Source organism: Dromaius novaehollandiae, chromosome 3, assembly GCF_036370855.1.
Source record: "Dromaius novaehollandiae isolate bDroNov1 chromosome 3, bDroNov1.hap1, whole genome shotgun sequence".
NCBI classification, from domain to species: Eukaryota; Metazoa; Chordata; class Aves; order Casuariiformes; family Dromaiidae; genus Dromaius; species Dromaius novaehollandiae.
In genome coordinates, this window is record NC_088100.1 from 85,112,743 (window position 1) to 85,136,931 (window position 24,189).

Here is a 24,189-nt window from a genome sequence, read left to right on the forward strand (position 1 = left end):
ATTTATTATGATCTTCGAACATGCTGAATGTTCTGTGGTCTCAGTCAAATTTTGTATGTTTAAGGAAAAAGTTCTCGACGTTTTTGTTAGTTTAGGAGGAATATGTCATGTACCAAGCTTGCAGAATTTAGTGCTGATGGAAAAAAGTAGTCCTGTTGCTTCAGGGCATTAGAGTAAAAGACCTATAAATTGATCATATCATAGTTGCATGCTGCAAGGTGCTAACACCTTTCTTTGAATGTTTGGGTAGCATTCTTCATCTGCAATCTGTACAGCTAGTCCACTCATTTGACTTGATGCTGTATTGCTGCATTTTCTGTATCCAGACTTGATATTACACAGACTTTCCATAGTGTTTCTCCACCAAGAAAATAGTCTATAGGAAGCATCTTACATGCTATTACTGAAGCGAGTATGAGACTCCAGTGTTTTTCGTGAATCCCAGAGAAATATTGGAAGAGCTTGTAAAACAGAAAGTAGCACGTTGTTAGAGAACTGAGACCTTTGTGTGGAAACGGCTATTAAAATAGAGACTTGCTGCATTTCAGTAGTGTACACTATCTTCCGCCCTTTTTTCTGTAGCTCAAATCTCTGCACCTACTCAACTTGTCTGCTCTAAACTCATGAATGTAGTGGTGTGCATTAAGAGTAGAAAGAGTGCATGTGATAGACTTTGAAATCTTAGTGACTTTACCATTTTTTTCCAGCAAAATCTCAGTCATAGGTGATTTATACCAAGCTGGAAAAATCCTGAAAACAGCTGACAAAGTAACAGCTTATCACATGGATCCCTTTGGGATATTTAATAGCTCAAGCAAGGGATTAATGTAATAAACTGACTTGGTGCTATTCACAGTAAAAAGGTGATCATTTCTGCCTGATTCATTTTATCAGTGAAGCAGAAAAATTCTCTGTTATATGCTAAAATGCTTAGGAAAGCATTTCTGATTTTTTTTCTTTTCCCTAGTATTGATTTTCTTGTTCAGAATATCTTCTACCACATTCCACTTTGAAATATTTTGTAGATAGGAACGTGTTCAGAGGCTTCACCTGTAACGTGGAATTCAAGCCTCCTGAGGAGTTTGAGGCTGCAAATACAGCCAGTGTCTTGAGTACTGTTCAGTAGGAAACATTTCCTAAATTCCTTCTCTCATGCTTCTTATTAGCGTATTTAAAGCAGTTACGAATTTTTGGTTCATAATAATCTCTTCTTATAGATTTAACTGGATCTAATGACAGGGACTTTCAGCCCTTTTCCTCCTTAATTCTGAGTGGATTTTTCCTTGGAAGGAGCTTCCTGAAAATGAGGCCAGGAAGGTGATGATTAAAAGGAGTGATATACACATTTGCTTTCTGTAAGTCTGTCAGTGTGTAAATGCGTAGTGGAAAGTTCAATTTGTCCTGCAGCTCAATACAGCCAACTTCTGTTGCCCCTATGCATAGTTTAGCAGGTTTTCAGTATATACTGATTATTATCTTTCTAATATAAATCTGACACTGAAATGACACAAATTACAGGGCACAGCAGTGCATTCATAAATCCATGCCAGACCTCATTAACAGAATGTAAACATTAGATTGCACACATTATGCATGCATTTTAAACTAAACTGTTTCTTTAACATGCAGAATTTTAATTTCACACCTTCCACTCCAATACTTGACAACTTCATTTTTCAGGAAGCTGTTTTCTGTGGATACCTGTCAATTAAAACAGACTTCCAGCTAAATTGCATCATGAGCTTATTAACTCCCATCTAATCATCCAGTCATGGCCAATTAATCACTTCTCCTGGTGCCTTGTTTTAATAAAATCTGTTTTCCATGCCACTGAGCAGCAAACTATCATCTGATTTTATGTGAGGGATAGCCTTTGCTCAAGGGGAAAAAATACAGCCTTCCTTCCCTGATACAAAAGGCCTTATCTGAAGGAGCCATTGCAGGCTAGTGGCTTGTGTGTGTAGTTCTGCTTGTGTTTAAGAGATGAGGAAAACTTGTGTGTTTCCTGCACAGAGCTAAATAGGTTTCCTGTGCTGCGGGGAAGGGATGGAGGCAAACTGGGACAGGAATGTAACTGGTGGATTTTTGAGTATTCAGATCATCCGCCCATCTCCACCTGTGGAGCTCTGGCTTCATTAACTACTGGGTATTAATAAGCAGTAAGATAATACAGAAAGCTGGCAGCTTTTCATTTTCTCAGCATGGGGGGGGGGGGAGTAATTTCATCCCTCATGAAAATGGAAAAAGGTAAGCATCCTTATTTCTTTTAATAAATGTTCTCTGTGTTAATGAATAAGCCAAAGTTATCAAGGTGCTTCCTTAAAAAAATCTTATGACTGGGAGTTAAATAGGCTCCTGACAATTTAAGCTCTCATTTACAGTACAGTAGTCTAGTTATTAAAAAGCTGACAGCACTAGCGTAAATATTATGGGCTGGAAATGTTTTGATGTTTCCTAGCAGAACCCACACATCTTACAAGACCATAAACGAACCAGAGGTATTGGCTCTTCTTATTTCCCAGGACTGATCAGAATATGTTTTCTCTTTTGACAAGCTGTAGGTGCAATAAGGCATGAATTATTTTTTAATCAAGCTTTGGAACAACATGTCCTTACCGTAGAGTTGTATTTCTGTAGTTACGAGTGTTTTCATTAGCTTAGGAGTTGTCTGCAGGTGCCAGGCATAACTCACTAAAGTAACAAGCATTGCAGTAATGATTTCTTCAGATATTCTTTGGCTAGGACTTCATCAGACAGTCGTGTGTCCTGACGAGACACAGAGCTATTAGGTTCAGTAACCAATGCCTGCTTGTCCTTATTGCCAAGTTTGCCCCTTTCAACTTTGAATATGCCTATCAAGAAAGGAGAGAAATAAGTGGAGATCAAAGCATTTCATGCAGTGTGGGGCTTTGTATCATGAATGTGGACAAACCAGTTATCAGTGGAAAGCTTTATGGAAAGATGAGGTAATTTAGTAGTTTAGTCTACTTAAAATCATGACTCTTCTTAGGAAAAAAGAAAGCGCAAAACTTTTGCAGATAAAAAAAAATACTGTCATTATCTCCTCAGTGCACTTTATTTAGCATCAGATATTTATATCTTATATAGCATCAAGCCATTTCAAGTAAGGTGCAAAAAGAACAAGACTTGACTTTGATCAACTGCGCTTTGATCAAGTAAAAGTACTGGAACAATCCAAGAAGTGCAGGAACAGTGTTTTTGCATTCTGGATGTCAAAAACCTCAGGGAAGGAAAAGAACAGGAATAAAATCATCATCCTCTATTGCAAACCACAGAACTGTAACAAGTTAGTATTTCTAGCCTGGAACATAGGGCCTTCTTTTGAGTGTGCCCTATTCGGAACATTTGTATGGAAAGTATGCCACAGAGGCAAACATTTTTATCATCCCCTGACAAGTTTCCTACTTTTGAGGTAGATGGCAGGCCTTTTTGTAGCCTTACCAAGACCACTGGATCTCTCATGTGCACAAAATGCTCTTTCCAGGATCAGGGATGCAATAAAAACGGACTTTGTGGGAAAGGGAAGTTCATTCATCTCTTCTCGGTTATCTTTGCTGATGAAGGTTGCACTCAGAGAAGGAACTAAACCAAGTAGATACAAAAGTACAGCTCTTGGAGTATCTTGAAGACAGAAATCTTCTACAAGCGAAGACAATCCTAGGCTAGGAGAGAAGGTACATCATCCGTTACTGTGCTGAATCTTGAAAGCAAGAAGTGGAGGTGGCTATGAAGACAATCAAGGGTTGCACAGAAAAAAAATCAGTTTTATTTAAAAACTATGGGGGAATTTTTGTCTTGCAGACATTTATGCTTTGTTGTTCTAGAGTGCAGTTCTAGTTATTGTCATCGTGCTTATCTACATCATTAATTAGAGAGTTTTAGACAGAGGTTTTGTTGTATATTCTCAGTTTCCTCAGCGAGGAATGCAAAAAAAGAAATCTGTGAGTGTTTTGTTTTGTTTTTGTTTTTGTTCCTAATAAGATTTCCCTGTTCAGAAAATGAGTATAAGCACAGAGGAAAATACAACATGCACCAGCTGGAATGTGTTGCTTCACTGAGATTTCAGGTTGCAGTCTCATCTGTGGATCATGACAGTGCATCTGTTGCAGTTTTCACGAATAATTGTAGAGTGTGTGATTAGCCATATCCAGCTGAGAAAGATTCTCCTATTCTGTGTGGAGCAAAGTTCCCTAGTTTTTTGTATGCCGTTAAAGTGGATTGAAAGAAAACAGACTATACAAGCCAGAATTAAGAATGGTAGACTGTTTTCACAGCTTTAAGTCACTTCCTTGTCATCTTCCTGCACTGGTAATTAATGTTGCTGTATTAGTGGATAATCAGTGCAGTCTTCTGTGAGCTTACTTCATGTCAAGTTTTAGCAAGTGAGTTTGTGAAAGACCTCTCATGATGGTGGCAAGGTCCCCGTTTTGTCTCCTCTTTATATCTCTCTGTCTTGTTTATGCCTCCTTGAGACAATGCAAAAGAGGGGTAACAGATCTACAGTCCTCCTGTTGTAACTGGCTCTTGTGTTTGGTTAATGTGGCACTGGATATCTAGAGCTCACAGAAAGATTTGTTGGAATACCAGTCTTCTATCTCGAATTAAAAGCATCTGAAATGAGCTCTTGGCTCAAAAGACTGTAGCTCATGCATACCTCTGAAGAGAAGTCAGCAAATGCAGATCACTCTCTGCAGTTCCTGGTTTAATATTACAGTAAATGATTAAATCATAGCCATGAGTTCTTCATGGAGGGCTTCTTTGTGCAGTTATATGAAACTTTAAGGAAAGTATTAAGACTCTATAGTACAGTATTCTCATCTGGCTCTAAAGGAGAAATTATTTTGTAATTCTAAATGTTGTTTTTGATCTTTTCCTTGGATATCGGAGTACATTCTTTCATCCCTATTTTGCTCCTTGTAGCACTCCCCGTACTCCTTACGCATACACACAAATGGCCCCCATACCATTGCAATATCCATAACGCACTGCTCTCTAGCTTCTGAGGTGTTGTGTTTTCTGCCCATTGAAATGGTTATGTTGATGGCTACTGGGTAACAATAGGCAGTGAAATCTTTTATTTTGAAGTTGGTAGCTTTCCATAAAAAGACTGATTACTGCAGTATAAGTAGCCCTCAATCTCTAAATAAATCTGGGAGACATTATATTTTTCAGTCTTTGGTAACTCTGATGTATGGCAGGACAGTCATTTCCTGTATTCAGATTGTCAAATGGCAATAAACCCACTAAATTTTAATATACAATCTTAGCCAGTGTCATTTTATTTTCTTTTGGGAATGTCCTTTGAGTACCCAGACACATACAGAAGGAATGTTTTTAAGTAGCATACTGCATTTGAGGTATATGCATTTTAAGATGGATTCTGCTTCCTCTACTGGAGGAAATACTATAAAAATAGTCTTGTGGTATAAAGAAAAAAAAGGAAAAAATAGTATAAACTTACCTAAACATTTTCTTATGTCAAACAGTATGATCTTAGAGATCAGGAAAGAAGATGAGGCAGAAGGGACAGTTACTGAATTCCAAAGATTTGGATTTATTGTCACAAGGCAAAATTTACCATGCTTTTTAAAATAAATGATTGTATCATTTCTTCAGACCATGGTTAACATAATCTGTGACTGAGAGAAAGTTGCTTATTGTGTAAGATACCTCAGTGAGAGGGAAGTTCAAGAAGTGGCTGCTATCCCCTTCCACCCCCTGGCCTTTCCTGAAATTTCAGCCTTCCTAGGCTAGTTGGAGGATCTGTGCCTCAGAAGAAGTCAGCAGCTCAGCAAAACTTAAGTGGGGTGAGAACAGGTCCAAGTCCAAAGGGTGTTAGCCTCTCCAAAGACAGTGGTGACAAGATGTGGTTTGGCTGAAGGGAAGGTTAGATGTCTTTTTTTGCATAGATTAATGATTGATGCATCAAGGGAAGGAGCTTTGAACCTTAGTGTTTCCCAAATTAGGATGTGTACTAGGAGAGGAGGGCCCCGTAGATTTGTCTATTAAGGCAGACCAAAGATAGTTATCAGTGAGAATCGCTTGCTTGCTATCTGAATATCTGGTTAGGCCTAGTATAAGGATTAGGCAGGCATATCCGTTGTTTCTTTTTGTGTCTGTTCATGTGAACTTGACAGCTATTTCGTCTGTATTAGGTTTTGCGAATGAGTGCTTTTATTTGCTTTTAGATTAATCATATCTATATTGTCAGGGATTTCAGGGCAAGTAAATATCTTATGAAGTCTTGCTTAGGACTTTTTTTCTTCCCCACGTGGGATACTAAATGCTCTGAAGGTGACAAGTCTGGCAGGGTGTGTTACCTAGACCAAAAGCTAAGCACGTCTTGTCTCCACAGGCAGGTTTTAAGCCTGGGACAATGTGGCCTGAAGGGAGGAGGAAGTGTTCTTCTCCTGACTTCAGTAGCTGGAAAAGCTGCTCTGCTCTAGCGCACAGGTGGCTAGGTAAAAGGCAGCATGCCTGGTACAGGAAGGTACTGAAGGGGCATGTAGCAGAAGGGCTATAGGAAATGGCTGTAATTAAAAATACAGGAATTTATTACAGCATGCATTATGTTGAATGAAAGATGGTGCTTTCAGAAGTAGACCTTTTCAGATGTATTTGTAATCTTTCCTGTATGATCATTGTGACTGCAGGATCTGACAACTTTACGTGCACAACTGAAGTGGTTGTCCCCATGGACTAGTGAATGGAGGTGCCGGTGGCTCACGCAAAAGCCTGCTGACATGTCTGTTTAAAGATGGTTATATAAACGCAGATTTAGTGTGTACAATTACAAAAACTTGGCTAACTTGACTTGTGAAACTAGCTACTGTCCTTTAAAATAAATTAAACTAGATAGACAGCTTAGCAACTGCAAAGCAATTGATGATGCGATGATGTACACTGAGGGGATTTTTTCCAAAACCAATCCTGGCAGCCCGCTTCGCTTGAATTTTGGGACAATAAGAGAGCTTCTCAAAGCAAGACAATAAAGAATGGATTAAATGAGCTCTTTTTAGCATCAACACACAGTCAACTTGTTTGTGCTGCATTATTAGTACATAAACAATTTTAGCAAAACAAAAGGTGCATCAAAATCAAGCTGATAAATGAAAGACTTGCACATGACTCAGACTCAGCTATTTCTTACTTCTTTTTGTAAGACATCATAGTTGTATTGTTTCTCTTTGGCTTCACACTATTACCTGCTTTTCTAACATATTTCCATCTTTTTCCATCTTTTCATACTTATATTGCATTTATTTTGAAACACTACATGCTTTTTTAGAAAGGATTTCTCTAGCAGCAGTTGGTGACAAAACTCAGGTTTATACAGAAAACTAGAGGCAAATCACAGAATTTATTTGATAAATTCAAATGTAGTCCAGATTGCTGAAGGCAGGTAGGAATTGTCAAGTCAAACAAACGCTCATAGGTTTATACTGTTAACTAGTGGACAGGTAACCTTCATGCATTAGCGGCAATGTAGATGTAGCAATATTGAAAACACAAAACTTATTTTAATAGAAATGAATATATAAGAATAAGCGAGAAAATTCAGTTTGAATAAAATGATTTTATTTGATGAAACCTAAGTACTTGAATGTGGCCTCTTATAGTGAGAATTTCACAAGTAAGCTGGAATCCAAACACTACTGGTTTTGAAAATTGCTCATGGTTTGCTCTAAGCTATCTTCTGAAATTCTTACTAAGCTTTTATTTGGCATCTGCTAATAAAACATCACTGTACCTGCAGGAAAAAACACAGAAGGCTTGATAAGCTGCAGTGTTTTCAGTGCTAAGCTCAAAGACAAATCTATGTCAGATGGAGTAGCATTGGTGCCAAATAACTTTTTATTAGCTAGTGCCATCCTAACTTTTTTAATAACTGAAATGTGTTCTATAGATGCTTTTTATCCTTCCTGAGAGCATAGGATTTCCAAAGACCTTTTAGAGAGAGTAATTTAAACTGTTTCCCTAATGAACCTTGAAACCGTGTTGCTAATACAAAACCTTAAGCTTTTTCGTTGGTTCTTTATGATTCCCCCAAGGAAAGGGAATTACATTTTGGAGTTCTGTTCTCCTCTGTCCTTATGCAAGGTATTCTCTCGTGCTGCAGGTAGCAGGGTCTGGGTTTGGCAGCTACCCCCTAATTTTAGATTTCATGCTTTTAGCATTCAGTAAAATGACAAGTCTGGAACAGCAGCCACTAAACCTTTTCAAGTGAAAAACATTCACTTGTAACAGAGCTTTACTCAGGAGAGAGTAGAGAAATATTTTCTGTGCAACTGTGTGCTGTACTTCTTGACAGGTTGGTACAGAATATGGAATTAATTCAGCATTAGTCTTCATTTGTTGTTTGTTTATGTTGATGTTTAGATGGACATTTTTGGGCTTCCAGAATTTGAAGTGCTTCTCATAAAATGAGAAAAAGTGAGGTATTGGCTTTTTAAAGAGGAGATGTCAGGAGAATGGCTTCTCATTCCTGTAAGACAGATTTCCTAAAATGTGAAACAGTAACTTCAAAATATACTCTGAAATGCTGTATTAAAAGAGGAGATTTACTGATTTCTTGCTTTTTCTTTCTACAGCTAGTTGATGTGGAAAAATGGGTATGTGATTCTGTCTTTTATTCACCTGATCCCAAATGTTTCATGTTGCCACTGAGTCTAATTTGTCTGTTTTTATACCTTCTGTGTTCATGACCCTTCAACTTGCATGGCTCAAAAAGAGAGGCAAATACATTGTCTTTTAGGATCTGGTCATTCCTGAGTTATGTCACACCAAATTTCATGCTATAGTGACTTTTATCTCTTGTAATTTGATCTTAGAATTGCATAATACACAGTTATGATGATTGCCTGTTAGTTTTGAGCCTTGCTGTCTAATGTTATTAACTCCATTCTGTAACCCTCCCTGCCTTTTCCAGCTAGACGTTGTAATCCTGAAATGCATGGCAATAAGATAATTAATATCAATAAATAATGTGTGATGCTTTATCTAGCTGCAAATAATGTATATACTTAATGATGGAGAACAGCTGCTACAGAATAAAAAAAAAATCATTCGTAGATCTAAGCAATTAGAAATTCAAAGCACATCAATTTCTGCTGAATGTGTTTAAGCCACACAAAATTGTTAAGGCCTTTCCTAATGTGTCTGTGTATACCATGCTATCCTTTTCTTCATGGAGTAGTCTGTATTGGGAACTGAACAGAATATTTGTGTGGTGTGTATATGTAACTCCTTTATATGGTGCATTTGCATATGTTTTTCTCTAATATAGTATCTACCATCAGTATATGTATAAGTCAGTGGTCATAAAACTGTTGTGTTATGGTTTATTCATATGAAAAAGGTTAGCCTCTCTGAAAATTTGGATCATAAGGACCTCCTTGATTCCTTAATATTTAGTTTGAAAACACACAGAAAACAACTGTGACGTTCTTTGGTGTATGACCAATAACATAGCTAGAGCGCTGGTCTCACTCTATTTCAGCTAGGCTTTATGGAAATTTAATCTGCAATTAAGAGTATAACAGTGACTGAAGTTATGAACTGGTCAAGACTTCTGTAGGTAAATACATTGTTTAAGTGGCGGCTTTGACTTTGCAACACCCTTTCGACTCCTGTATCCCCAGTTATTTATATTATGAATAATATCTATGAAATGCTTATTGTATTTCATAATAATTCATTAATCAGTAACTGTTGGTAAGTGTTAATTTTTAGGCAATTGTATCAATATGACAGCATTATTACTCATATTCTGTGAATTTGACATTTTGACAGTTAGTGAATTGTTTGCATAGATTGGTTTGGGATGTGTTTTAAACCATGATGATGGTCAATTTTCCTTCCCATTTTTGTCTAACTCTTTAAATACAAATGTGAGAGGTTGGTTTTAAGTCTTTAGATTCTGTGCTTTTTATTCCTTGATTACAAGATTAATGATTGTCAGACTTGTACAAACTCACATTGTTGTTTCTCTGCTATTAAGAGAAAGACAGCAAAAACAGAACAAGTGCTTTAGGAAAAAGGAAAAAAAAGGGAGGTGCATCTGGCCTCATACTTCATGAAGCATGAAAGAAAAAGCCAGAAGTGTATTTGTTTACACCCTGATACGGCATATCTTTTGACTAAAGTAATCAAAGAGTGTGTTCTTAGAAAATACAGTATTATCTACATAAAAGTAAGTCAGATCTGCCTTTTTAATTTGGAATTTGTACCTCAGGCTGCTTAATTGCTATTTAATAACATCAGCATCTTACGCTTTGGAAAGATTGCTTCACTGGCATTGGCCCTTAAGCCATTTTAAAATAAAACATTTATCATGAAAGCCAGTTTGGAATGATTCTTCCTGAGTTAGGTCAGCTAAAGAACTGGTGTTTTGTAATCCACACAGCTTCTTAACCGAAGGGGAGGGAGTGGGTGCTGGCTCTGTGTCAAACACGAACCCCAGTTTGCCCTGTAAAGCAGCTCTCAGCCCTCTCTGTAATTCCAGACTGTTGCTAGCGGAGTTGATGAGGATTGAGGATGTACGTATCGATCCAAAATGCCTTAAAGGCATGTACGAAACTGAAAGTTGCATCTGAAAAGGACAGTTATTGAGCTAGCTTGTTTGACTTTCCGCAAAAATGGATTTGCACACACCTAGTCAGACTGGAGAGGCAGTTGTGAAAGGGGCTTCTTCCTGTCTGTCAGCTGTTGGTTACTTTTCACAAGCCCTCCGTTTCTGCATGGCTTTTCAAACGCATCTGAAAATTTGGGCTCAAGTTTGAATGGAAGTGCAAACATAAATCATGATGTCAGTGTATCTTCTATTGATTTCTTCAGGCTTTGAATGAGGCTTACTGACTTTGTCTAGAAAATTGGCTAAGCAGAAGTGTAAGTGCTTTTTTGGATTTTGACCTATGTTTCTGCTGAATACTAATTCCCGTCATTGCTCTCTGATGCACTGAGAACATCTCACAAAACATAAAAACTAATGAAAGTAAAGCTTACCTTTGTCATTCTGGCCATTTCATATTTGAAAACTGCTTTTAATGAAACTACCAGGGGATAAAGACGACATTTGATTCAACTGAAAGTTTTAAGACACTGAGTATACCTTATTTACAGTAAAAATACCAGTAATGAAACAGTCTGAAATTGAGTAATGCATAGTGAAAAGATTCCTCTCATTTTGCCTTTCATTTTTCCTCTTTTAATATGATTATGAAATTGATGAAATAATTTTAAAATATCTTTGTTGCTGTGAATTCTTACATCCATTGTTTCTGACAGGAATCCCGTGATTTGGTATTGGTTTGCGGTATTTAAGAAGTGTGCAGATTTTCAGAGATGGGTGCTATATACTTACAGGGCTTGAGTTTTAAAGGACTTCTGTTCTCATAAAAGCAGCTGAATGTTGTGGCTTGACTTTCATAAGAAACACTTAGCACTGTGACAGAATTTGCTGTTGGTAATGGGAACTTTCTAGAGCTCCTATGGTTTCAAAACCCTGGCCTTTTTTCAAAGCTGTCTGCATGTGAGATGTTGGATGCTGAAGTATTTTTGAAATTTTGGCTCTACACCATCAGGAATGATTGTTTTCAAGACAGATTACTTTGAAGAGCTTTTCCCCTGAAGATTTTATAGAGGAAACCAACTATATTTTTCTTAAATTTAAAATGCTGAGGGACAGGAGTTTCACCTTACGCTGGCGAATAACAAAGCTGTGTTAACTATAACATTGTAGGATTCTCTCTAACATTTAAAGACACAGATGAAACTCTTCTGCTGAAATTAATGGTTAATCTTTTTCTCTCAAATAATTATCTTTCTGCTAGCTCAGTTTTATGCTGCTAGGAAAGCTATTTTCCAATTTCTTTGGAAAAGAGAAACTTGGAGAATAAGAGGAGAGAACACCCTTCAGACACTTTTCAGAATAATTACCTTCATTACAGATACTCTTGAAGTGGGTTGAGAAGAAGAGAATAAATTCTGTCTTTGAGGACAATTTGGACCTGATGAATATAGCAAGAACTTCTAAGTAGATTCTGACTAGAGGAAGCAAGTTTGAGTTATTGTAGAGTTCTGGGTGAGCAGCAAAACAAAGCTTCATCAGGGGGAAACAGTGGCTGCAGTATGTCTTCAATACCGTTTAAAATAACTCGTTGCATATTCTTGCATTATAATTAGTGTGGTTTTTTTAAAATCATTAAATGATTCATCTAAGGACTTGTACATTTTTTGAGAATTTTTTGTTCACAGTAAGTGCTCTTACTTAAGTATAGATTTGTTTTTGTCATATTACTGTGGGGAAATATGCTCAGTGCACACAAATATTTATCTCCCACTCTAAAGAATTTTCATTCAAGTTGTAGATATGACAAAGAGCATTCAGGTTACTCGATATGGGGAGTACTATCAGCAGTATTGCCAGGAGCCACTGTGTTATCCTCATACAGTTCTTATGGGAAAATTTAGGATGGGGGGGAGATAGCACTGTCATATGAAATGAACAGTCTTACTGAAATGTGTGGAATATGGAAATTGCCACACCTACTGCTATAGTTTCAATTATATCTGCACTTCCATCCTTAATGTACTGTATAATGTAGCAGATGTTTGCTGAAGCCCAAGTCTAATTCATACCATAAAGACAAAGTAATACAAACATTTTCTAAATACACTTCTTCACACTGATTCCATCTGGAAAGGGGATCTGACTGAAACTTATTTTAATAAAATAACAGGATTCCTAATTATTTACTAGGATTCCTTTGGTATTTTTCTTTCAGTCCATATTACAGATCTGAAAATTTCAAGCTGTGGTCCATGTATCAATACTAATTACTGTGGACCACAGAAAACTGTCTGCTTTTCAGTTCACTTTTTTTCCATACTAATGTTCTGATTAGGTTAGATTAAAGACTGTATGTTTCTGCGTAAGCAGATTTCTACAGGAATATGTCAAGAGCTAAACTCTAAATTAAAGGGTTTTGAAAAAGATAATCTTGGCAACTTTGCTGTCACAGATTCCAAATAAAGTAGTATTAGTTTACTCTTTTCATCTAGCCAGAGAGCCCAAGAATTAATGAAAAATGGGGATAAAAGTTACATGTTTGAACAATCATAATAGTGCTACCAAAATGCTGTCCAAGGAGTCAAATGATGTTATAGCCCAAAACAGCTGTAGTAGCACATCCTTAGTGTCCTCAAAGAAAACATCCATACCATTTTTCTTCAGTGTTTTTTTTGTTGTTTTTTGAGGGTTTTTTTTTTGAGAACAGTCAGGATGATGGTTGCAATGATGGGTAGTATGTGTCTCAAATCTCAACATCCCAGATTCTGCAAAGGCATAAGGATCAGAAGCTTTTTCAATGTGGGTTTTTTTGTGTAAAGTCATAGTTCAAGCCGTACAGGTGGCTTGGCTGCTGAATGTTGAGAGTTTAGTTCCTCCATAAGGATAGTATTCACATGACACAAAGCACTCATACAGGCATTTGTTCCAAAAAGATCAAATAGCGTGTGCAGCTGAGACTTAAGTCAGTGGAATATGATTATCCAATTATCAGTTATATTTAAATATCAACCCTATTGCTCAGGATAACTTTTGAAAAAACAGGATGCTAGGGAAATAGGTGCATTTAAAGCTTACAACACATTTTGATTACTTGGAGAAGTGAACCGTAGAGGTGAAATGCTGTCTTTAATGCAGTTAGTCATTAAACTTGCATTGATTTCAACAAGATGGGATTTAACACAGAGACTTTTTTTTGTAGTCCAGAAATACATCAGAAGTCCAAGTATCACCTTGCTCCATGCTATTAAGTGTTCAGTAGAGAGCCTGCAGTGGGTTCTTGAATTTCAGTGTCTAGAGCAATCTTGGTGTTTTGTACTTAGTTAATAACTGATGAGCTCTTCAGATATTGAAGGTGGTTTAGGCATTTGCACCATAGACAATGCAGGGTTAGCAAATTATTTAGACTCCTAATATAGTCAAGGCAGAGAATCAGACACTTTTAGTGTGTAATTTGTCTCATCCTAAAGTAAATGTCACCTTAGTAAATCAGATGAATCACTCTAGAAGTGCCTGTGTCTCTTTGTTGACTGTGAAGTAAGTCTGCACAACAGCTCAAATGTACACGGGGCAGACAAGCTCAGTCTTAGAGTTTTTAAGAATGGAGATTTATTATTTTTAGGGTATTTTTACACTTGATATTGCATACAACTGTATGGTTTGTTAGCAAGTGTAGAACGTAGCATTTCATAGATACACATGGCCAAATTCTGCTGTCAGTGCTGCCGCTCCACTGATGGACTAGGAGCTCTGTGTATAACAGAAAATAACATCATCACAATTTGATCTTTTCTTGTTTGACTTTTAGCTGTGAGTAGTTATTAAATAATACATTTGTACTTAGTGACCGTATCAGTCTGCATTTTGTATCACTTTAACACTTTGGTATCAATCAGTAAACAATACCTTTCAAGAACGACACAGGTGTTGGAATAAAATTATGAATTTTCAAGTTATAGGTCTGTTTAATTTTCAAATATATGTTTTGAATTGCTAATCTTAGTGCAGGAACCAGTGCGCACTGCCGCTCTGAGGCACAGAGAGCAAATGCAAAGGAATAGAAAGTTGTTCTCTCCACAGAGGCCAGGCTGGCAAAGTGTCTTGTGCAACAGCCTACTTGCCTATCATCTGAAGTGCGTTATTTCTGTTGTTTTGTTTTAGGGTAAAAAAAAAAAAATATATATATATATTTTTTTTCCAAACCTGAAAGTTAACTTTGGGGAAGGAAGCATTCTCATGTAGCTAAGGAGGGATCTGATCTGAAAACATTTAGGAAGTTTCTCGTGGAGGGGAGCGACAGAAATGCATGGAGGCCTGCGGTCCGGTCTGCCTGCCGGTAGTGGGCAGCCGAGTCCTCGGCAGTTCCTGGCAGGGAACTTCTCAGCCTTGACCTGACGTGTCACAGTGATGCTCTGTCCCCCTTCGTAGGCACAAGCTGTGTATCAGAGTTTGCCATGAAGAGGAAGTGTTTTTACAACAGGAATGAGCTTTGAGGGTGTTCCTTCTCCTGTAGTAGTTTTTGAAGCAGCGGGTAGAAGGACAGGAGCCCAGGGGTGCACAGCGTTGCCTTCCCTTGCTGTCCCCTCCCGGTGCTTCTAGCCTGAGGGGCCTGTCCACGGCGCCTGCTGTCTCTAGGAAAGACACATAATCTTCTTGGAAATTATGCAGGAACCAGCATAACTCCAAAGAACACAATATGACAGAGACAGACAAATGAAAATTGCTTCTCTCTCATCTGCTACAGTTCATTCAGTATGTCAAGAGAGGAAAATGAATCGGTAAATCTGGGTTTCCAAAAAAATCCGGCACAAGGAGCTGCTGGGTCATTTTAGTAATCAGGGGAAAAGATAATGTACTCACATTAATTTGAAGCTAGCTAAGAGATTGCAAACAAGCAGTTAAAATAAATGATCAGTAAGAGAACCAGAAGGTTCTGCAGAAGGACTGGTGTTTAATATACTTGTAAAATGAATAAGCAGCAAGGTTGTACAGTTCTCGGGTAGAATAAAAATTCATAGGTGAATGACAACTAGAAAAGGCTGAGATTTTTTTGATGGATCTAATCTTCTTGATAAACAACGTATTGACAAATGAAATTCAGTGTTGACAAGTCTAGGAAAGGTTACATTAATTTGAATTAATCATGTAATTAGCTGGCTTCTGTATTAATGAATTTACACACCACTGTGACAGCTCCGCAAAGACTTCTGGTTAGTTGCTGGAGCCACTCAGTAAAAGCAAAGAAAATGTCGGGGTTATAACAAATATGATGTATAATAACACCAAAATGCTCATACTGCTAATCTCTACATATATTTTAAATACTCAGTTTATGGAACGGAGGTGGCAAGGGTGCCGGATGTTCAGTTTTGCTCAATTTGTTTCCAGATATCTAACTATCAAATAAACCTAGAAGACTTTCCAGGAGAGAGTTCTTTGGACATTTTGATATGATTAGGTCATAATTTTTTTTTTTTTTTAATCTAGAACAAGGTAGACATCTTTCAGAACAGATACTATTTTCTTGACAGCTGGATAGCTTCTCTTGCAAAAGCATGTATGAAATGAAAGCACCCGGTCTTACTTGGAAGCACTTCAATTAGGTAGACTCTCTTTATGTGTGGGATAGGGATTTGCTGCCAAAGTTCAAATTTTGAGGTATCAGAACAAGAACTGATGAGGTCAAAAGAGAGGAAGGTGGCCATAGGACTCGCACAAAAAAACAGTTTACTGTTTGTAACATAACATATAGCTTTCCTTTTGTTTTTAAGGAGCTCTCTGAAAAATAACTTTCTTAAGATTCCCATAGTTCTCTGATCTCAGTCGCATGGCACTGAAATTTTTTTTAATCACTGCATGAAATATGAGTTTCATTTTCCATTTTCCTAATTTATTGTGCATTTTCATATGGGAAGCTACTACAGTATTGGCGTTGCTCTCTAGCACTGCACTTTGATTGCAGGACTTTAACTTGTATTGAGCTTATAAACTATCTGTAGAGCAAGTTGTAATAGTTGATCAGGTATAGTAGCTGTTTTACCTGTTCTGTGTCTTACCTTTACATGATAATAAGTATTTAATGTGATATATTATTTAAAGTAATAAACCTGAGAAAATTATTGCATAAATAAATGATGAAGCATTGTTCTGAGCAGCTGTTTTGCTTTCTAACACATACTGTAATTATCTGCTAATTGCAATGATAAATGCTCCTTTTAAGTGTGGTTTGCAGTTCTTTGTAGCCCACTCACTATTTCAGGGAAAACAAATCCCATTTTTAAGCACCTGAAAGCAAATATTCATTTCACGTTTTCTCTTTTTCCCCTCCTTCTCATGGCTCTACAGAAATTTATGATGAAGGTAAGCAAGTTGAACGTTCAGTATTATACTTTGTATGAATTCTTGCTTTTTCACTTAATTTATTATTTTTCTTTATTTTTAACATCAGCATCAAACTTTAATTAAATATGCATTAAATTGCACATTCTGAATTTTGTAGAAATCTAGCAGCATCTTTAGCTTGGCTTGGGGTTACAGTTTTATTTAGACCATGGAGGATCAAAGCAGGCATCTTTGTCTATGGAGAGAGGGACTCCACAGAATCAAAACGTGAACTTTTAACAGTGACAGAAAACTCTACTGCAGTATTTTAAGACAATTCTTCGTCAGTTGTCTAAAGCAATAGAACACTTCCTCAACCACTGCTAACACATATATTTTAAGGAATTTTAACAGATAGCATTTGATTCTTTTATAGTTTTATTTTCTCCATTTATTGCCTCTACTCCTTATTTTTTGTTACTGTGTGTGATTAATCCTCACCCCTTCAGTGAGAATGCAACGCTATTTGGTACATAGGAATTCTTGATACAAAGCTTGGATAACGAATGTTCCAGTGAAACGTGGGCATTTTATAAAGCAGGGACAACAGGCTGTTTCTTCTGTAGTGAGAACACTGTTGTGATTGTGTGGTGTCTTCATGGGGGTGAGTGGGGAGCCTTTGTGTTGGGTGACACCAACACTTCACCTCCTTGGGTCAGTAAGCATGCTCCTGGCTCTGCAGGAACTCTGCTTCTCAACACCCTTTTTTAAGACTATGAGGAAGCATTTGGTGAACCTCAAAGCACTTTGAAAAACTGACATTTAGAGTGGCTGTGATTTGGCCAAGATGTGTTGATTATCCATTTTCTAATTTTGCCTTTATTTATTGGTCTCTGTTCCCAATTCATCTTCTAAAATGATTTGTTTTTTGTCCCCAAAGAATTCGTTCTTCTATGGTAGAGTCTTGCTTGCTTCATTGTCACTGTCCAGGAGGAAGGAATTCTGGACTAGATAAATGGTGTTATTTTAAGGGCTGAATTTAATGATGTCAGAAGAATTTTCTCAACATGACTCCTCTGCTGATCCATCTCTTCCTCCCACTTGGCTGTCTGTCCTTTTCTTTATCTGTGAGTTTCTTCTTCAAGTGACAAAGATGATTCACATTCCTTCTATCATATGGCAACAGAAAAAGCTTCTGCACAGTCCTTAACCCATGAAAAATGCCTCCCTCCTCCACTTGTTTAGCTCTAAAACAATCAGGACGATTTTTATTAATTTCTTCTATCTCTTCCACAGGAGGAGTGGGGGAAGTGGGGAGGAAGAGAAATCATCTCTACGCTAGGGGCAAAATCAATGAATTTTATCCTCTTGGGCATTTTTTTTCCCAAATTGCTGTAAGTGCTTGAAAGTAGGAGTTTATAATGGAAATACTGCCTCAGCCATAAATATAAATGTTTGTTTTACATAGATGGCTGGAAGCAGATGATCAATATTCTTATTTATTGTGGATTTATTTTCACTACTGTGTCTGCTTTTCACTGCTCCTCGTTGCTGGGGAAGTGTAACGTAAATGTAGTTTTGGAAATGTTAATCATGAGGTCAGTCTGATGTGCTTCTAACTATATAGCTGTTTTTGCCGCCTTCCCACAGACCAATATAATCAAAATCAAGACCATTTAGCATCGTGCTGGCATAAATGTTTGTCATCATTACCAGTGATTTCAGTCTTTTTAATATAGGTTGTAAAATATCTCTGTGTTCTAAACTGAATGAGACATGCTCATGATTTTTATTAGCCAGTTGATTTATTCAGGTTCAGATTTTAATATTTTTATATAAAGCATGATTACACACTGTATTGTAATGTTTAAAGCAAAACATCCTTGGGAAAACTATAGTTTAGCTAAACTCCCTTTCCTGTTCTTTGGCTTGGCATTACTGCACAGGAGATTAAGGGCTGTCCATATCAATGAAAGACTTTTTTTTCCCTTTTTTTTTTCTTTTTGTCAGAATGGCTATTATTATCTAAGAGGAAATATCAGTACAGTCATCAATTACACAACTCTCCAAAGGGAATACTATACCTATATTTATAGCTATATTTTTAGTTTTAGCTTTAGACTTACTTTACACTTACAATTTTGTATGGAGTGCCATAAATATAAATAGCATGACTAAATAGTGATTAAAAAATAAAGTGTAAAGACTAGAATGCTGTACAATGTATATAATGCCTGACTGGGTTCATCTTCCAGTTTGATATTCCATTGTAACATGGTATAGGCTACAGTGAAACAAATGGAGAAATTGTTTAAGACTGTTTTGAATTTACCCTTTAGTGTTGCTATTTGGTTAGAGAGGTGTGAAGGAATGTATTACTACCATGCGGCATGCCAGTGACTCAATTTACTTTGCATCTTAAATTCTAAGGAAGCAGACACTATGGGTTTGGTGCCAGTCACTAGAAATGGCAGCCCAAGAGCATGTTAATCACAGAAAGGTCCCACTAGTTTTTTTCATTTTTCATAGAAATATTTAAGACTGCAGCACCTGGATGCTGTTAGTTTGGAAAAGAGTTTCTCCTTTTTTTTTGGTCAAGATTTTTTAAAAATAGATATTTTTATAAGCAAGAAGATGTAAAACTCTGTGGCTCACACTCTAACTTTGTTTGCAGTCATTTATGCTTGTGGCATTTTCAAGTTCTCTGATGCTGCTGGAGATGTAATTTCCTAGCATTGCTATTCCAAGTGTGAATTATTTAGTTTGCCTGACTCATGTTGTCTCACAAGCATCCTAGCACTGTTCCGGGGTTACTTCACAAGCTCTGCAGTGACTCAGCCTCTTTTTACACATTCTGGTTTCACCACTGCTTGGGGTTTTCTGGGCTCTTTGGCCAGCATTCATCCCACAAAACTGAAATGCTTGATTTAAAACCACAGATATCCTGAGTTCCCTGTGTAATCAAAAGGAGAAGTGGTGCTATCATCAAAGAATGACTCAGATTTTAGGTGGGTTGAATTACTGTCCAAAGTGCCTCTTTATTTCTATTGAGTATTTAGGTACCTCTGGTGAAATAATCTGAATCTTCATGTTTTATCCTCAAGAAATTCTCTTAGCTATCCCGAAGCAGTTACTGATTGTACTTGTGTCAAAAGCGAAGGAGCCTGCCCATTGTTTCCAAGCGGGCTGTTGCCTAGTATTAGAGGAAAGCACTCATCAGTCATCTGAAGTTGAGTTCGGTGTGAAAAAGGTTTAAAAAAGACTGATATAATCATGGGGAATGAGGGGTCTTGGAGAACACATATCCATGGTGCTGTCCAATTCAGGTGACTAATTCTACTCAACTTGTAAGGTTGCGTTTTCACTGCTGTTTTTAGATAAATACTGGCCTCCATCAGCATTGGGCTGGAACAGATTAAAAAGTTGCATATTAATAACAGAATGAATAGTTTTTACATTACCATTACTGTAGAAATAGTTAATCATTTTAAGCATCCTGTCCTCTACAGAAAAGGTTGGAGCATCATGTAAATGTATATATGTAGAGCCACAGAGTGACACTTTCAGAGATGAGCCATCCTTCCCTCCTGTTCTCCCAGTTCCTTTCGGTCTCTTCCCAATTTCTGACACCTCACTGCTAACTCTGCCCTCGTGGAATTTTCCTGCTCCTAAGTGAGGGCTTACAGCTGAGACACGTGGCCATACCTGCCTCCTTTACAATTTGGATGTTGGAAACTTCCTAGCATTGTTCTGTTAGGCATTTTGGCAACTCCACACTCAGCTCCCTTCCTTCCATGTAATCCATGCTTAGGCATTGTCCCCTTGCACAGGGGCATCTGCCACCAACTCAGGGCTGCAGGTTTCCCTGGACTCTCACTGTTTGACTTTGCAAAGTCTTTTTCAGTGCAGCAAAAGTCAGTATTGCTGCTGAATGCTCTTTGGTATTCAACTGAAGGAGCCTTTCGTCGGACAAGTCTGCATGCAACATCCAGTCTAGCATGCAGCAGCATCCAGATGTCTCCCAGATGCTTCCCAGTGGTATCTGAGACTGTAAGAAGGTAACTTGGCTTTTGGTAGGTTATAGCTATTTTATGTTTCCACATAAATTCTTTGCGTAGAAGATGAGGTTCTGCTTGGATCCACAGATATCCTCCTGGAAATCTGTATTCCATCGCTTTACACTCTCAGCATCTCTTATATAGATCTTAGTAACAAAAATGATTAGGAATTTGTGTAGGGCATGTTTATTTGATTAGAAATGCCTTGGGAAGGCTTTTATGGTTTGTGTTACATCTTGCAATCTGTATCTTTTTAATTTTCTTAGACACAAATTGCACAATTAAAAAGTGTTTGTCAAAAAGATTGAGAAGTCTCATGGGCTGTATTGTCTGTCTTTGCTTTAGAATTACAACTTTTTTTAAAAAAAGAATTGAGGCATTGGGGCTGGCTATTCTCATCTTCAAGAAAGTTCACAGTACTAACTGGTAGCAATTCCAGTCATAATACTGTAATCTACCTGTGTTCTTACAATATTTATAGTCTATAGAATTAAAGTGACTTCAAAATTTGTTTTCTATGTCTGCACTAGAACAGTTCTTGTTCTGGTAAAGCAAGTGCCTACTCAGCCTAGCTGCCCCAGTCACAGATGATAGAGATACAGTTTACAGACAGGCTCGTAAGATTTCATCCAAACACAGTCATGTGAAAGCTTTCAAGATCTAAATTTATTCCAGATGCTTTCAAAACTTTTCTTTCTATCTTGTATATTACTAAATGGTAGCTTTTAATTGGCTTAAATCCAGGATACCCGAAAGAATTATGTATAAACAAAGCGCATATTTCTCACTGTGTCCTTGTAGTTTTCTCTCTCAAGAGCCAGTTCAGGCCAAATACTTGTATTAATCTGCTGCTTTGCAAAGTTTTATCTGCAATTGGTAAAGAGAAGTTGAAGCCAACTGCTTTACATCTCTGATCTTAGAATAATGTCCGCTTCTGATAGGCAGCAGCTTAGTTCAAGACCTAGATGTACTTTTACTCAGGATGGATGGTAGTTGATTCCCCCCCCAGTCAATGCCTGTGATCAGACCCACATTTCATGTTTGATTTCTCCTGCTAATGGATCAAAATATGATTTCCGAATGTAATGACTGTTCGGGAATGGAAAATTTGACAGCATGAGGTGGTTTATAGCTGATGACGGGAGTCTGAGGAGCTTCCATGAGCTGCGGGTGCAGTTTCTCAGGGGGATCTTCTGCCGGCTGTCTGTGGTGCTGTTGGTTTGGCATTTAAAAGCGTGCGAAGCAGGGGAGCATCAGACATGCTCTGTTTAGCTATACACTTCTGCTTGGGCCTTCGAAGTAAGTATTTAGAGACAGGATTTTTTTTCATTCTATGATTTTTATAAATATTTGTTAGAAACAAACTAGGTAGCTTCAGGAACCTTGAAAAGCACTCTCTTGGTGGAGGAAATAATACTTTGTATTGATATTTGCAGGTATTTTTATGGAAGTAAAGGTGTCCTCTGTTCGGCATGCTATTGTCTCCAGCGTCTGTTTTCAGCACAAGATGGTTGAAATAGGTGGAAATGATTAGCTTTCCCCGTCATCCATACTTGTCAGGTTGACTTTTAAAAATAAAAGTACGCAATATTTTTATGTTTAAATTTCAAGTCGTTAGGTTTGAAATCACTGTTCCATTTTTGTGTGTTGTGACTTTGAATTGCTGTTAGCATTTTAAGTTTGTGACAAGAATAAATTAAGTGTGGCATTGATTGTACAGTTTGCTTTGGAAATAATGTGTTAACTTAGGCTTTGTTTGAGAAAATTGCTTCATTTTAATAAACTGTCAGTACTCAGCGTTTTAAAGAACATTGTTTTTAGTCCAGTGTACATATCACATATACCCATTAAAACATCGTATTTAAAATTGTATCTTCATCTTGTAGTATTTGCTTTGGAAGGTATTTCTGAAGGCAATAAGTATGGAAATAGTAAATAAACTAAGGAACACACAGCTACTTCTTTTACTGCATAACTGCTATCATATGCAATGAATTTTCAGTGCCATGAAAATTGTTACCTAGTGTTTGCAGTTTTTTAGAAAGCCATTTAGAGCAATATTCAGGGGCGGTCAAATTCCATCTAGACTCATATGTCTAGTGTTTCCTTGGACTTGTTCTAGGGCACAGAGGAAACGTTAGGCTCAAAGGAATTGTGATTAGGTTGTGTGAATCTATGCATTACTGTAAATTGTATGGATTATATATTTGAAGGCTTTCCTATTGATGTTATGTAGCTTATTATTTCCGTTGATTTTTAACTCCATCAAAACTGGTTTTTTGCATCACTCAATCTTTGCACTTTCATTTTCCCTATAACATGTGCCACTAATTCCATTTGGCTGTTACACGGCCATCATGAAATGACATCTTGCAGGCAGGAAAAGCTATTACATTGTTCTTAAAAGCTCCCTCTGCTATCTTGTGTGATTTTTCAGAGAATGGGCTTCGGCTCCTGTTTTGCTAGGACACTTTCAGTACTAGTGGTAGGTTTTAATTGCTTTCACGGGTGACTAGACTTGCCTGACTAGCCCCACGCTAAATGCAATTGCAGTCGGGATTTCTCAAGCGTTACAATTCTGAATGGGGGCAAAGTTACTAGAGCTGTGTCTCCACATGCACAAAATATTGGAATAACTACCCTCTTTTAGAACATGCTTTCACATATTCATCTTTTGCTGGTACATTCCTGAAGCTGATAGGTTTTTCTTCCTTTTTTACTCATATGGGGAATGCACAGACAAGTGAAGCAACACAGGCATTTGCTCACAGAGGTGTACTCACTGGCCTAAGGAATCTTTTCTCTAGCAGAATTAAAGCTTTCTCTTGAAAAGAATGGAAAAGTAATGGGTATTTGACCCAAAATCTCCTTGGGTGTCACAGATTATTCACTTTTTAAAAAAAATTCTCATGCCAGTGAGATTGCCAGCAGCATAAATGCCCCAAAGCACTTGCTTAGTGTCACCAGGCTTAATTTCTTGCAGCTCCGCTTGTCAGGCCGTAAGTGTAGCACTGGAGCAACCAGTACAGTCATGCAAGCCCAACTGTGTGAATTAGTCAGCTGATTGCATGTCTGTGCATATATCTGGGCATATTCAAAACTATACAGATAAAAAAGGTTTATTGGGTTGTAATACATTCTTACTGCAGGATTGGTATCCACAGTAAAATATACTAATTTTTTTCAATGTAATTGTAAATGTTTCTTATGATGATGCTTGCA

The 24,189-nt window shown here is 37.4% G+C and overlaps 1 protein-coding gene across 1 annotated transcript in view; it reads left to right on the forward strand.

Annotated features, from left to right (window-relative positions):
* RYR2 (ryanodine receptor 2) overlaps positions 1-24,189 on the forward strand; it is a 470,020-nt gene that overhangs the window by 158,738 nt on the left and 287,093 nt on the right. Inside the window, exon 5 of the mRNA XM_064509351.1 lies at positions 8,613-8,633. Within this exon, the coding sequence (XP_064365421.1) occupies positions 8,613-8,633 (21 nt within the window). The remainder of the gene's footprint in view (positions 1-8,612; positions 8,634-24,189) is intronic.